Source organism: Camponotus floridanus, unplaced genomic scaffold, assembly GCF_003227725.1.
Source record: "Camponotus floridanus strain SB8 unplaced genomic scaffold, Cflo_v7.5 scaffold13, whole genome shotgun sequence".
In the NCBI taxonomy this organism is placed as follows: domain Eukaryota; kingdom Metazoa; phylum Arthropoda; class Insecta; order Hymenoptera; family Formicidae; genus Camponotus; species Camponotus floridanus.
In genome coordinates, this window is record NW_020229248.1 from 605,360 (window position 1) to 619,785 (window position 14,426).

The following is a 14,426-nucleotide window of genomic DNA, read 5'->3' on the forward strand; positions in this document are numbered from 1 at the left end:
ATACTCTCCTTCCCCCTCGGGTTTATCGTTTTTTGCATGTGATTCTCGCATCGCAATAAATACAAATACTCAGCCATTTAGCAATATATATGTATATATGTATATGTATATATATATGTATATATATATATATATATGTATATATGTATATATGTATATGTTTTCACGCATACGAATATTTCGCCATATAGTTTATCCATGAAACAATGAAAAGCCAATCGATCTGAGAGCGCACGCTTCGCTTAGATATTGCGCGCACGATTTTCCGCGGCGGAGAACTTTTTATTTCTTCTTTTCCTTTTTCTTCTTCTTCTCTTTGCCCTCCGACAAACTAGCGAAGATGGGCAGGAGTGAAAAAAAAAGGAGACACGACGGCAGGACGGATTTGAGATGGAGGATAAACACACGTATTTCGTGACTGCCAACGGCGTCCCGCTCGGTGAAATTATAGAAGGGCGAAGGAATGAACCCGTCGGCATTAAAATAATGAGCTTCCGGTCTTGTCATTCCAGGCGGTGTCTTCGTCGTGTTGCTCTGTGGCCTGGCGCTCGCGATCTTAGTAGCGATCCTCGAGTTCTGCTACTACTCGAAGAAGAATGCTCAATCGGACAGGGTAAGTTAAGCAAAATGCCGACAGGACGGTACAGAATTTTATGCTTCGCGTGAACGTGTTGCATGAGTTGTACTTTCTCTTGATTGAGCGAGGTTGTTTGAATCTCGAACTAAAATTTTAATACGATATAGCTATTTCCGTTTTCCAGATTATTATTTACTATATTTTTGGCGCGTCTTTATTATAATATTATTCATCTTGGATTGAGCGTGTAAATAAGTATATAAAATAATGGAGTAAAATTCTATTCCGATTTTCGAAGAAAAAAAAAATGATAGTATACTATCATTAAAGAAAAAGAAATTTATTATCACATCTGCAATTTAGTCAATTTGGTGTTCCTCCATTACTCGCATCTTCATATCGAATATCCGTCTTTTCGTATTCTGACAATATTTGCACTCCGACAATATATCGAGTTTACGTACAGCATACACAGTCAAATGCGATTAGATACGATTAGATGTTAATGCGATAAGTCGTATTCGCGCAGCTCGTGATCAAAGGAGCAACGAGCAATGAACGGTCTCGCTCGACGGAGAAATCAGCCTCTTGCATGCGTTCGGTCTCGTATGATCGTCTCGTGTGTATTGTGTCTCTTGGTGTATGTTGTACCTGTCGTATCGGCGTCTGCCTGCATCGTCGGCAATCACTTTGGCCGGTAAACATACACGTGCATCTCCTGCCCATCTCGACCACGTTTAATCGCTCTCGACAGTCCCTCTGCGCCGAAATGGCCTCGGAATTGCGATTCGCCGTCCGCTGCGGCTCCCATCAGAAGCCCACCGCGAAGTCGCGCAATTCCGCGGCCGCCGGGCTGTCATACGGAAGAAGAACGGGGTTCTGCTCCACCACGGAACACGAGGAAACCACCTACATACCGAGCATCGAGTTCCCGCGATTAAATGGTGTAAGTCTTGTCCCGCATGGCGGGCCTGTGCGATCAATCTCAATCGGCGTCTCCGTGGGCACGCTAAATTTTCACAATTTTCTGTCTTGATTTTCGCATATTAATTAATTATCTCTCACTATTTTTATTGTAAATTATAATATTCTGCTTCTGTTTATCTTTTATCTAAATTTAAAGAGAAAGTAACAACAGTTTCGTACAGAACTTATGTAATTGAAGATTCCATTCGCAACGGATTGAATGAACAAATTGTCATTGACATATATATTCGCGAAGAAAAGTAGCGTAACAATCAAGAGATACAAACGCGGATTATAGAAGCTTTCCGAGGAGAGCCGATTGCTGGTCGCGGAGAGCGATACTCATTCCACGGTAATTCAATTTCACCGAGGCAAAGCCAATTCCGAGCTCGGAATTTCTCTCGTCCTTTGTATTAGCGAGAGAAAATATCTTTTTGAGAGCTATATGCATGTGTAGTCAGTCGAAAATCCCGCGATTCGCAGTGATTTGCCTTACCGTGCTGAGAGTATAGCTTCTAAGAAGCCCAAAGCATTTCGTTTTTATATTAGAGAGCTCAAAATCATATGGATAATCAAGGAATACAAGCACATAATATCGTACACATCTCGACAAGGGAGTACAATTATAAATATCAATTAATTTTCTTCTCTTACGGATTTCGCATTATTCTATATCTTTCTGTAAAGATTTTATTATGACGATTACATTTTTGAGTAACTATCATATGTTGACTTTATATCTCCGAGATTCCTTCACGCGTGTGCATTATGAAATATTTAATATATATATATATATATATATATATATATATATATATATAATATTATTACAACATGTTTCTTTTATTATCGCACGTTCGTATCTCTCGCAATCTTTAGCAAATTGCCTGCGGTGTCGTCGCAGGAATATATTGCACACGCTTATCACTGCAGTATATCTAATTGCATGCATATATTTCTAATAATAATAACGCGTTCTATTGCGCATTATATCTTCGAGCGTAATTTAGTAGAATTTCTGTGGGAAGTGATTCAGCTTTATATAAATATGTGACACAAGAATGAGATTGATGTCTAACATTATCTTTTGATTGATTGATGTCTTTTCCCTTTTGAACAAAATAAATCGATAATGCTCATCTTGAGGACTTGAGAGGAATATATTATATTCTGATAGAAATCTATCAGAAATGTATAAAAACTTGCAAGTATATAATTTGTAAGTATTATATTTTTTCAAAAATAGAATAATTTTAAACACATAGGAAATAAATGTCGTAATACTTAAAAGCGTAAACATCTTAAAGTTTCAATCTCGCGATACAATTTTTTCGGGTTTATAGATGTTATCCCTTTTTTGCAGAATATAAAATCAACAAATAAAAAATAAAAAACTGAGGAGAGAGAAGAAACTTATCACAATTTCATTTTGGGATAATGTATCATTTTTATATTTTAAAACTCATCGTTCGCAAATTATTAAAAAAAATTATCCTAATTTCGTATCATTCTTAAAATTAATAAAAAATATTTGTTCCCTTTTGTTATCCTTTACTTATACTTACTTTATTTTTATTAATAATACTTTATTTTAGCAAAAAGAAAAGAGTTAAAGCAATTGTTATAAAAAGTTCTAAAATAATTTGCATATTTTCCTGCGATTAAATATTTAATCTTTCCATCCCTTGTATTACGGCGTTTAGATAGCAAATATTAAGACGTGCGATATCTTTTATTAGCAGCGGAAATTTCGTGAGACGTTGACACGCTTCGAAGCAAATTTACGCGCGACAAGAGCAATAATGTATCGCTCTTTCTCTCTCTTCCTCCTCATCTCTTTCCGCTTTGACATCTTGTCTCTTCCTCTTGTCATGTAGACTTCCCCACTTTAAAGTTTAATTACCATGCCAAAGTAGAATTAACACAACTCAATCGACGGATCTGTCCAAAACTATAGTAACTGTTATTTCTAATTCTAATGTCTGGTTTCTCTTAAGAGATATATAAGCTATCTTTCAGGGTATTATTTGCAAAATATTGCTACAATGATAGATCAATGTAGATTGATCAACCAAAAACGTCGATTCCATTCAAATTCTTCAATTATTCACTTAGTCTTTATTTCCCTCCCGTCAAAACATGTGTAAAAAAATAATTATTTTTTTAACAAATATTTTATTTGATGCTCTGTGTATATTTTCACGTATATAATCGAGAAACTACAAATCGTTCGCTTTAGTCGAATATATTGTATCGTAGTACATACATGATTTAACTATCTGACAGTAATTAACTCATACTTGTGCACACCATTTGTCGCTGACACATACAGTGAATAGCGACATTCGCATTGTCGAGAAAATGCAATTGTATTCAAGCGAAGATGGTGTATTCTGAATTCCAATAAACCACGTCGACCGCATTATTCTGTCTCTCTGTTAGTTTTGAATAATCTTTATTCGTTATTTGTCACATTATCACAGTTATATCTTTTGAGTAATAACTTTCGTATTGATTCACATATAAATAAGTTTAAAAATAAGATTTTTAATTCTTTTAGATAAAAACGATAATAATTGTTTAACATATATCATATAAAATTCTGCAAATGTGAAAAATAATATACATTGATATTAAAATAATTTATATATATAAGTATATAATATTATATATAGGTATATAATTTTTTTAAACTTCCTAAGCATTTCTATAATTTAATTATATATAAGAGAATGAGCACAGACACATAATTATTAATACTTTGTTTTTCTTTTTATACTGTGATTATTTATGTTTTTTAAAATCTGTTTTTCAAATTTTAATTAGAATTCACGTTTCTCAAATTCTCACAAAATTGCGCGTAAGAAAGTTATAGCATAGTTTCTTAAATTAAATTAATTATTCTCCCTTAAAAGTTGCAGCACAGTTCTTTAAAAAAAATTAAAATTCTCATATTTAATGATCTTGTTATCATTAATGTTATTAAAGGATTAGTTATTAGGGCTTAGGTAGCTACATCAGTACGTTCATCTATTATTATTATCTTTTATTTCGTAATTACTAACATAAGATCGATGTGTAGGCTATGTTCGCAGAGAGACTATTCGCTTTTATGAACCGCCTTCATATACTTGTCTTTTAACCGGCAATATATCTACGTGTATCCCACGCGCTTCGTTCCATTCTAAAAACGTGATCCGAAAGCTATAGCGGCACTACTGTATTTCAGAATTCCTGGCAAAAAATTATTTCGCAAAGCACGTGCTGCTCGTTTCAAACAGACAACTCTAAAAGACGTAGTTATCAACGCTATCGCGCACAGCCTAATGATAACCTTCTCTCTCTTCTCTTGCCTCTCTACTTTTTTAATAACTTTTTAACAACTTGGTGCAACTTTTAATAACTTGTCTGTGTCTACTTGTGTCGTTGTCGATTCTTTAGTCGGTACGATACAGCTAACACTTGCGCTTTCTTGTTTCTCAGCAGGAGGGTGGTGCGTTGTCGATGACGGAGATGAAGAAATCATTGAGCTTCGATCAGGTGTCCCATGGCGGCAACACCTAGCACAGGCCTCATCCTCATCTTCGTCATCAACAACAACAACAGCAGCAGCAGCAACTTCAGCAGCAGTCGCAACAACAGCAACTGCCGCCGTGCAAAGTCACTCCTACGCACACGCGTCACACACACTGCCACTCACATTCACACCTACACAGTCACCATGCGCACAAACACCAAGCACCTCTGTCGAGGCAGAGACGGGGCTCTTCGGGCATCATCTTGGGTCAAGGTATGATTGTCCATCAACCACTGAATACCTATTATCCCATTCCATTATATTCGCTATGTCGAGCGATATGTCGATCGTTATGGTTAAATTTGCATGGGATAATTTGAAATCTCGTGGGTAGCAGGATATAGTCAGAAAGAAAAAAAAATGTCGAGTATAAAAAAATTATAGAGTTTACGTAGAAACAATATTTTTCTTTCTTTCGATGTATATTAAAATGTCAGAAAATTATTTTTAACTTTTTTTAACTTTTTTTCTTCCTTTTTTTAATCTTCTAAAAATTTATTTTCTATTTCCATATTTATTATTTTCTATTGCCATACTTATTATACTGCTGTAAATATTTAATGCATATATTAATTACTTATATAAATATAGTATTAATTATATTTATATCCACGATGTATTAAAAAATATTTCCTGCTCACAGCATGTTCGATTAAATTTTAATTAAAAAAAATATGTTTATCTAAATTTAAAGTTTTATGGATTATATAAAAATATCGTGATGGAAAGTTAAAGATATTTATTTATATTTTTATATTATATTATATTATACTTATATCTTTATGTACTTATATCAATGTGACTTCAATAAAAATAAATTATTAATTATTATTATACATTAGGAGGTGACCATCCTGAGAATATTCTCTGGAGATTCGATTGCGACCTAGCGGGTGAACCGGACGTAGTCATTTCCCCACCGCCCCCACCACCACCGCCGCCCTCGGCGACGGTCTCGAGGACCACGACTCTTTGACCAATACTGGAAGAGGTGCCGACAGGTGTGCCTGCTCAAAAGGAACTATCTACGCAGGCTTCGGTGGTCATCAACGTAATCGATCAAAAGGAGACGTGCTTATAGCATATATAGTCGCCGGCGCAGATCGGTAAACCGCAACGAGGGCCATCCCGCGCCGACGACGAGGTCGGATCATCATTGATTGAAAGCGTGATGACGAGAAACTGATGCTAAATGATCGATCAATCGGACAAGAGAATTATTTTTTTTTGTTTTAAATGAAATACATTCTTGGACGTGGTATCGTGTAGTATTCGCTATTGTTCCGACAGTAAACAAATATGTATGATACGACTATCTCGATATTCGAAGAATCAGCGAAATCGCACCGGCGATATAAAAACGTATGATTTAATCAAGATAATGGAAGCTATATAACTATCTTGGTTCGTTATAATAGGGGCTGATCTCAGTAAACGAATGGTTTCTGAAACTATTAGGATCAAAGTCGATCTATGAAAACAACGTTATTTCAACATACCAGGGACCCTCGATATGTATATAGCTGATGGAAACATACGTCTGACCAACAAATCGAGCCGGGATCAAATCGAAAAGTGCCAGTGCATGAGTGTCATAGATCAATCGTGATAATAGGAATAATAGGGACTGCATAGAAAATGAAATGCCACGCGCAATGCCAGTTGACCAGGAATTGCTCGTGTTTCGAAATTTTCCGAGGCAATGGTAGAATATCGAGTGAAAAGAGTCGAACATTTGTCCGAAGTGTGTCCAACCAGATTGATCGGAACTGACCGCGATGCCGCGGCATGCGTGTCGACGGAACGCGAGTAGGTTTCAAGAGCCGAATTTCAAATTACACATATCGAAGCGAATGTAGAAAGCTGATAAAGTTCGTTTAAAGGCTGGTTTTCGCGTACAGAATTGTATTTCAAGGTTATATTGCAATTTGTAGACTAGAAATTTTTCGCGGAAACCGCCGAAAAACCATCCATTATAAAATAGCTAAGAAAATATCCGCGATTGCCTCTTAACTGTTTGACAGTAATATGCAATTACTTTACAATCATCCGATTTTGCGATTTCTGTGAAGGCGAGTGTCAAATAGATTGTAAACTCGCGGACACAGGTCGCACGATAAAGCGATGCCAACGTCTATTGGAATACAATTTCCAATGACAATAATTTCGGACTGTAATTTTTTGCAACATAATACTCGCGCGTGAACTTTCCCTTTCACGATTCTTCCTCGATCTCGATCAAAGAGATGCGAAGCGAAAGGAACCAACATGAATAATCAATTATTAAACAGCTAAGTAAAAATGTCACATGCGATGAAAAATAGTGCAATAAAACATTGAGGACTGTATCATATGACTCGGACCAAATTCAAATTAGTAATCACTGCCGAATTTAGCCTAAACAAACGTCAAAGCAAATAAATGTCCAATAATTTTGAGCAAAGATCGATAAATATAAAAATTAAATTATAACAAGTTGATATAATTGATGCTTCTTATTATGAAAATTCATATTTATGTCAAAATTTCTTAATTTTTCTGAATTAATTCACTTTATTATGAAACATTACATAAAGCATCATTAGCGAAAAGTAAAATCAAAATATAATTTTTTTTTTTAAATTCGCTGCGTTTCTAACAATCTCTTATTGGAAACCCCCTCGAATCATTTAATTAGAGAAACAAACAACTCAAAGTTCGAGTCACAAAAAAGTTACAACAAATCCTATCCTATAATAATGATATGCGTTTTGTATATATTATAAGTAATCTCTTTTGCCATGTTAACACCACACTACGTTTGCGCAAACAACGTATGTATAAATAAACGATTTAGTAAAAAATTAGTTATTCCTAAAAGGGACACACACACATACACATACATTGGCACAATTATATAATTTACATTTAAAAAATTAATCACAATCTAAAATTGAGAGAGTCGTAAGATGCCTGAAATGATGAAAAAAAAAGAATACGATCACTTGATGAAATCTCATTGTATTATGTATAAGCAAAATGATACATACTAATTGTTGAAAAGTGATTTATAAATCTTTTGTATAAATATAGTATATATGTGTGTGATTTATAAATGCACTTATAACGTAATGTATATGTATAAATATGTATATGTATGTATACGTCGACATGTGTGTACATAAATACGAGCATATTACGTGCGCTTGTGGTAGGTGAGAAAATCCGAGGAGCGCGCGAAAGACCTAGTCATATTTTGACACAATCGAATAGTTTATTATCACTGACGTATGTACAGCGAGCATTTTTCACGAAAAGATAGAAAAAATAGATAAGCCGATTAACTGTTTTTAGCTATACGCGACGTTTCATATATTGTGAATATATTATATCGCTGTTTGTTGAGAAAATTACGTCGTGTGCAATGAATTTATTAATACGTTACACTAGCCGTTGGACAGTGGGAGTGAATGTATAAGTGTATGCATGCGAGTACTTAAGAAAAAAATTTTGTTACAAGAAAAGGAAAGAAAGAAAGATGAAGAAATAAAATGTGTTCGAAAGAACGAGCAATCCATACTGCCACATCCGACAAACAATTCGCGATTTTCAACACATTTATACATAACAGCGTTACATGAAACAGTTAAAAAGTTAAAAAGCGGAAATTAATTTATCAGCGAGTGTAATGATTCCATGTATAAGTTTACGCGAACGAAAAAATTCTCATTTGAAAATTCGATATCGATAACTGCAATATAGTGACGCATTACTTTCATTTGCATAAAAAATATTTCTGTACACTTCTTTGTGAGAGTTCTTTTGATATTTCTAAAAGCGACTATTATTGTGATACATTACAGTGTTTTTACGGCAAAATAAAGCTTTATTTTTCTTCTTTGTCGAAGAAGATGAATAATGTAAAACTCAAAGTAGGAGCTAACAACGATTGGTTCATTGGTGCATTAATAATGAAACATAAACTAAAAAGAATATCTATTAGCAACGAGAACAACAGATGTCTGGATACATTTTTTACATCGAAATAAAAGGTTTAAACATCGGTTGTACAATATTTAATAATGCAAAAAATAAACATTTTCGACGCTCATAAAAATTTTAATAACCTACATAAAATTAATATATTTTTCACAATGTTATTATTACATATAATAGTTGAAAACTATTATATGACTTACTTGTCAGAAAAAAAGAAATTATTTTTAAAAACATTTATAGTTAAGTAATCATAAAATGAATATCAAAAAGCAATATAATAGCAATATTTTTTTTTAAAGAAAAAGAAATAAATTTGTAAGTATATAAATACTTTCATAAGAAAATTTTACAATTTTTCAAAATAGAATCAGAAATTAGAGAATAAAAAAAAGAATTACGATATATGTTCTATTTCTTATTGTATTTGTGTCTCTTTTCGATATATTAAATTACCTATACTTTTATTCTTTTCACCTTTCTCAATTTATTCAATCTATTGGACTGGTTATTATCAATTGGACACATTATGGCCATCTAACTTTTAGCTCTTTTAACTTAACTCTTTTAACAACGAGGTGAAGCAATCAGTTTCTCGTCTCGTGAAAGAATATTCAACGAACATTTTTGTCGATCGCATGCATAATTCTGCAATTGCATTTCTCCGTCGCAAGTAATTCTATCAGCGTAACATTTTGTGGACAACATGACAAGTCAATACAATATTCCATCAATCGTAACTAACTCTTCAGTAAAACGTTTGAATATCCCTATCTTCGACCAGTCACGACCATTGACGGTTGCAATGCTTACGCCAATCTCATTGTACATATCCGCATTTCCGACAAATCTGCTGAGAAGATATCTCTCGATGCCGCATAGAATCGATTTCAACAATCTCTCTATAGATAGTAATGTTCGACGGATTTCGAGGAAATTGTTTCATCACAAATCTACATTCGTATATAATCCGATATCCGTAGAACAAAGCAGATAAAGCAGTCGGCGAAATATGTATGATTGAATATTCCGCAACTCTCATTCTCTAATCGGGTCAAAGACTTAGTCTACGTTCAATGAAAAAAACAGCTCAAGTAGAAACAATGTGATAAATAAGTTCTAATGCTTAACTTGATATAAGTTAATACGTTAACAGTTTTATGTATCTTTCGAACGTTTTCGTTTTCGATTTCAATTAATTCCTCAATTTTATAATATAAACGTTATACATGTTTGTTTTTAATAAATCGTTATCAAATTAATCAAGTAAAGAACAATTAATATTTATTATTTATTATATCTATTAATGATAATCATTGATGTTTTAATCCTTATATCTTTTAGTCTATGTGCAACGAAAAAAAAATTATTTATAACAGTTTGATGATCAATTTTCTACTCCGCAGTTATTTGAAAGTCATAAAATTATCTTATTTTTTATTGTAAAGAACATGTTCCGTAATTATAAATAGCGGCTGAGATAATGATAACCGTAAATATATCAAAATACAGTTATAAATATTAAATATTGTTGGAATATGTCATACTGTTAATTACACTCTTTTTCGTATCATCGAAAAAGAAATGTTCAAATTGTTAAAAAAAAATTAAATCATTATCGAAGTAAACACAGCCACGTTATATTGAAAATTGCATTCGTTTAATTGTATCGCTTCAAAGAGAGTACACTAAAATCCAAGTCATTCCCTGACATTTCAGACCAGAAAAAAAATGAGGGAAAAGTACCTGAAACATAATATCGTCAAACGAAACTGTCAGAAATAATTTATTATAACATTAACATGATTTTATAGTCTATCTCTTGAAATATTTTTTATAGCATATATTTCTAAAAATGCGCGAGAAAAAAGAAAGACGCAAAACAAGAAAGAGAGAGAGAGAGATAAATAAAAGAGATCAATAATTAAAATAGATTTATCATATTTTTTTTTTCTAATTTTTTCATTTTATCATATCTTCTTTTTCTAGTTTTTTAAATAAAAACATTTTTTTAAATTTGTATTTTATTGTGAAACACTAATTACAACGATGTCGCATTTGCATTTTCAAATTTTTTATATGCACTAAAATTACTTGCAAAATGTCAGATAAATATATTAAACGACGCAGAGATTCGTAAACGACAAAAAATTTTCAATACTGCTTAATGAGGCCCTGGAACAAACGATTTTCTTGTCTCATCGTCTCTCTCTTTTTTCCTTTTATTTTTTTTTGTCTTCCGAAGCATTGAGACCAAAGAAGAGAATCCATTGATTCAATACTTTGAAGCAAATGTCGCCAATAAAGATAGAGAAAGAAAAAAAAAGAATTCTTACTTTTCTTTATTTCTCGATCACAATTATGCTCCTTGTCACCGTTTAGTCAATTAATAAATTGTATGTTGCAAAGCAGACAAGCAGACAAGCAGAATTTATCGCAGCTGATTCATTCATATTAGTAACAATAGTAATTGAAGTGAAACATAAATTATTAACACAGCAAAAACAGGAAAGTTGTTTGGCTAAATATTAAAAAAAATGTGTGTGTGTGTCAACAACTATTTATCTAATAAATAGCTCATTTCTTATGATCTTATAATTTAAATATGCAATCAATAATTACATATATGTGATATAATTTCATTTTTTTGGAGAACATAAAATATTGAAATAAAAACATATTTCATTTATTCCATCTTTTTCTAATTCATGGAATCTCAATAAAATTATTAATTGGAGTTTGCTTAAAAATAATCTATCCATGACAGAGAATTATTTCTAATATCTTGAGTGACTTTACATAATTAATTATAAAAATAACGATATTACAGCATAAAATCGCGCATAAAAGAGAAATCGATGAACAAGAAATTTTTCCGCAAATTTAATCTTTTATATCTTGGTATTTTCAAACAAAATATATTCGTTATTTTTTACAATTAAATTTGATTTATCTCGCATCATGTCTTTGGAAAAAAAAAAAAATGCTCCGATATATTTATATGAATCCTATTTCACGTATAAAATCGATGATATTACTTTCATTCAGTGAAAATATTGGACAAAATTATATTATACCTATCAAAAAGCTTCCTTTTGATTTTAAAACAATGTGAAAAGTAGAAACCTAATCAGTTTATTCAATTGAGTTTATATGATATTTTATCAAACAACCGATAATATAAGAAATCGACAACATAAAAAAGATTCGCAACATAATATTCGTAATTAATTTTTTAAAATTATTTTAGTATAAATATTTAAATTTATTATATATATATATATATATATATATATATATATATATATATAGAAAATAAACTTTCTAAAATAATTACACAAATAAATTTAATAATATATCAATTATTAACATTGAATTGAATATAAAAATGTAAAATGTAAAATAATTCGTTGTATAAGTCATTAAATATTCGTTATATAAGTCATTAAATATGCTAATATAAATTGCGTAATATCTATATGTCGTTTCGATTTGCCCAGATAATTTGAAATAATTGCATCGATAGATTTAATGATAGTGTATCAACTGTTAATAGTGATGTAGATAAAATGTAAATGGAAGTCTTTTACGTAAGTTTTTGCATCATTACAGTAATACTTACATTGCATAAAATACACTTATCGTATTTCATTGATCAAATCGTTTGTCATCAAATTGCTGTTCATATCATTATAATTTTATCAAGAACTAATAGACTGAAATACGTATTGCGTGTTTATTCGTTACTATTGCATAATCTGGAAATTTTTATTTAAATTTTAATTAACAAAAAATTATGCAAATCTCTTAATAGGAGCTTTTTTCAGTTTTTCGCTCTTATTTTATATTTTACGACGATACGAACGCTCAATCAAGTTGATTGCGTTTCTTTATTTTCAATAATCGAGCCGTTAAGCGAAGTCTGGCTCGCTCAGTACTCGCAAAATTTACGAGCACTACGCCAGGAATTTCCCGGCGGAGTGTCGACTAGTTTGGATATCGATTGACAAACAGGACCTCTTATTAACCGTTCCGTCCCGGATATCTGATCGAAAAGCTTCCGTTGACAGATCTGTCGGCAGAGGCCTATAGATAAATCTGCGCGAGTCCTATCCTGTTGATTGACAAAGCTCGAGCTCGTGACGTAGTTCATTGCGATAATAATTAATAAATTAAATAATAATTAGAAAATTTAGTAAATTTTCTAATATCAATATTCACGCAAATATATGCTTATTATCGAATTATTATTTAATCCATCGTATATTCTATGCATTTGTCAATACATATGAATCTAAATAGTGTGCTTTGATATAAATCCGATAATCGTAATCTGATTCGACTTGACATCGTGTAGTTATGAAAGAATATATTATATATATAGATATAGAAGAATATATATATATATATATATATATATATATATATATATGCAATATTTTCATAGATTATCTTAATTAAATTTCTCTTCTTCATCAATATACAATAAAAATATAACAAAATACAGAATCTGGTATGTAAAATATTATTTCTTAAAAGATTTATATGGTATAAATTGTCTCCATTACGATTGTCCTTTTATAATTATTTTAATTGTAAAATTATATAATTATAATTATTACAATCTTATAATTAACATTATATTTATAATATTAATATTTATTATAATAACAACAAAATATAATAATAGAAACAAAACTAATTTTGCAATAATAAGTTATTAATATTACAAAATGAATTAAAAGAGAGAAATACAATGAATTAAAAGAAAGAAATATAATATAAATTTAAATATATAAATAAATTCATTGCTAAAATATAAAATATGATACGAATAATATATTGCATTCAATATAATAATATTTTATTAAAAATGACTCAATATTAATATTTAATGAAACGCAATAATCAAATAAATTTCCATTAAAAAAATAAATGGTTGTATTTTAAGTTGCTTATTCATTGTTATACTCTAAAACATTAACATTCTTCAATATCTACATTGATATTTTGTAATTATATAAATAATACTTTTTTTAGTTTTACAACGTACATTCTTTTTATATGTCGGATATTATTTTGCAATATATAGTAATTTTATATTCTAGTATATAATAATATCATTGCTATTAAATGTCAGAATATTATATTACTATTAATTTTATATTTTTTATGTGTAAGATAGTCACTTCTTCATAGAATTTACAATCAGCGCAATTGATAAAATATCTTTAATATTTGCTTTATATTATTAATATTTGCAATACACTTTTCTAATCTGCAACATCATAATCTCGAGAACATCAATTTTAAGATCACGATTGAACGATA

The 14,426-nt window shown here is 31.0% G+C and overlaps 1 protein-coding gene across 1 annotated transcript in view; it reads left to right on the forward strand.

The window, feature by feature from the left end:
• LOC105253320 (glutamate receptor ionotropic, kainate 2) overlaps nucleotides 1-7,564 on the forward strand; it is a 145,060-nt gene extending 137,496 nt beyond the window's left edge. The window contains exons 16-19 of the mRNA XM_025406015.1: nucleotides 513-613; nucleotides 1,332-1,521; nucleotides 5,027-5,333; nucleotides 5,963-7,564. Coding sequence (XP_025261800.1) covers nucleotides 513-613; nucleotides 1,332-1,521; nucleotides 5,027-5,333; nucleotides 5,963-5,969 — 605 coding nt within the window. The 3' untranslated portion in view covers nucleotides 5,970-7,564. The remainder of the gene's footprint in view (nucleotides 1-512; nucleotides 614-1,331; nucleotides 1,522-5,026; nucleotides 5,334-5,962) is intronic.
• Nucleotides 7,565-14,426: the final 6,862 nt, after the last annotated feature.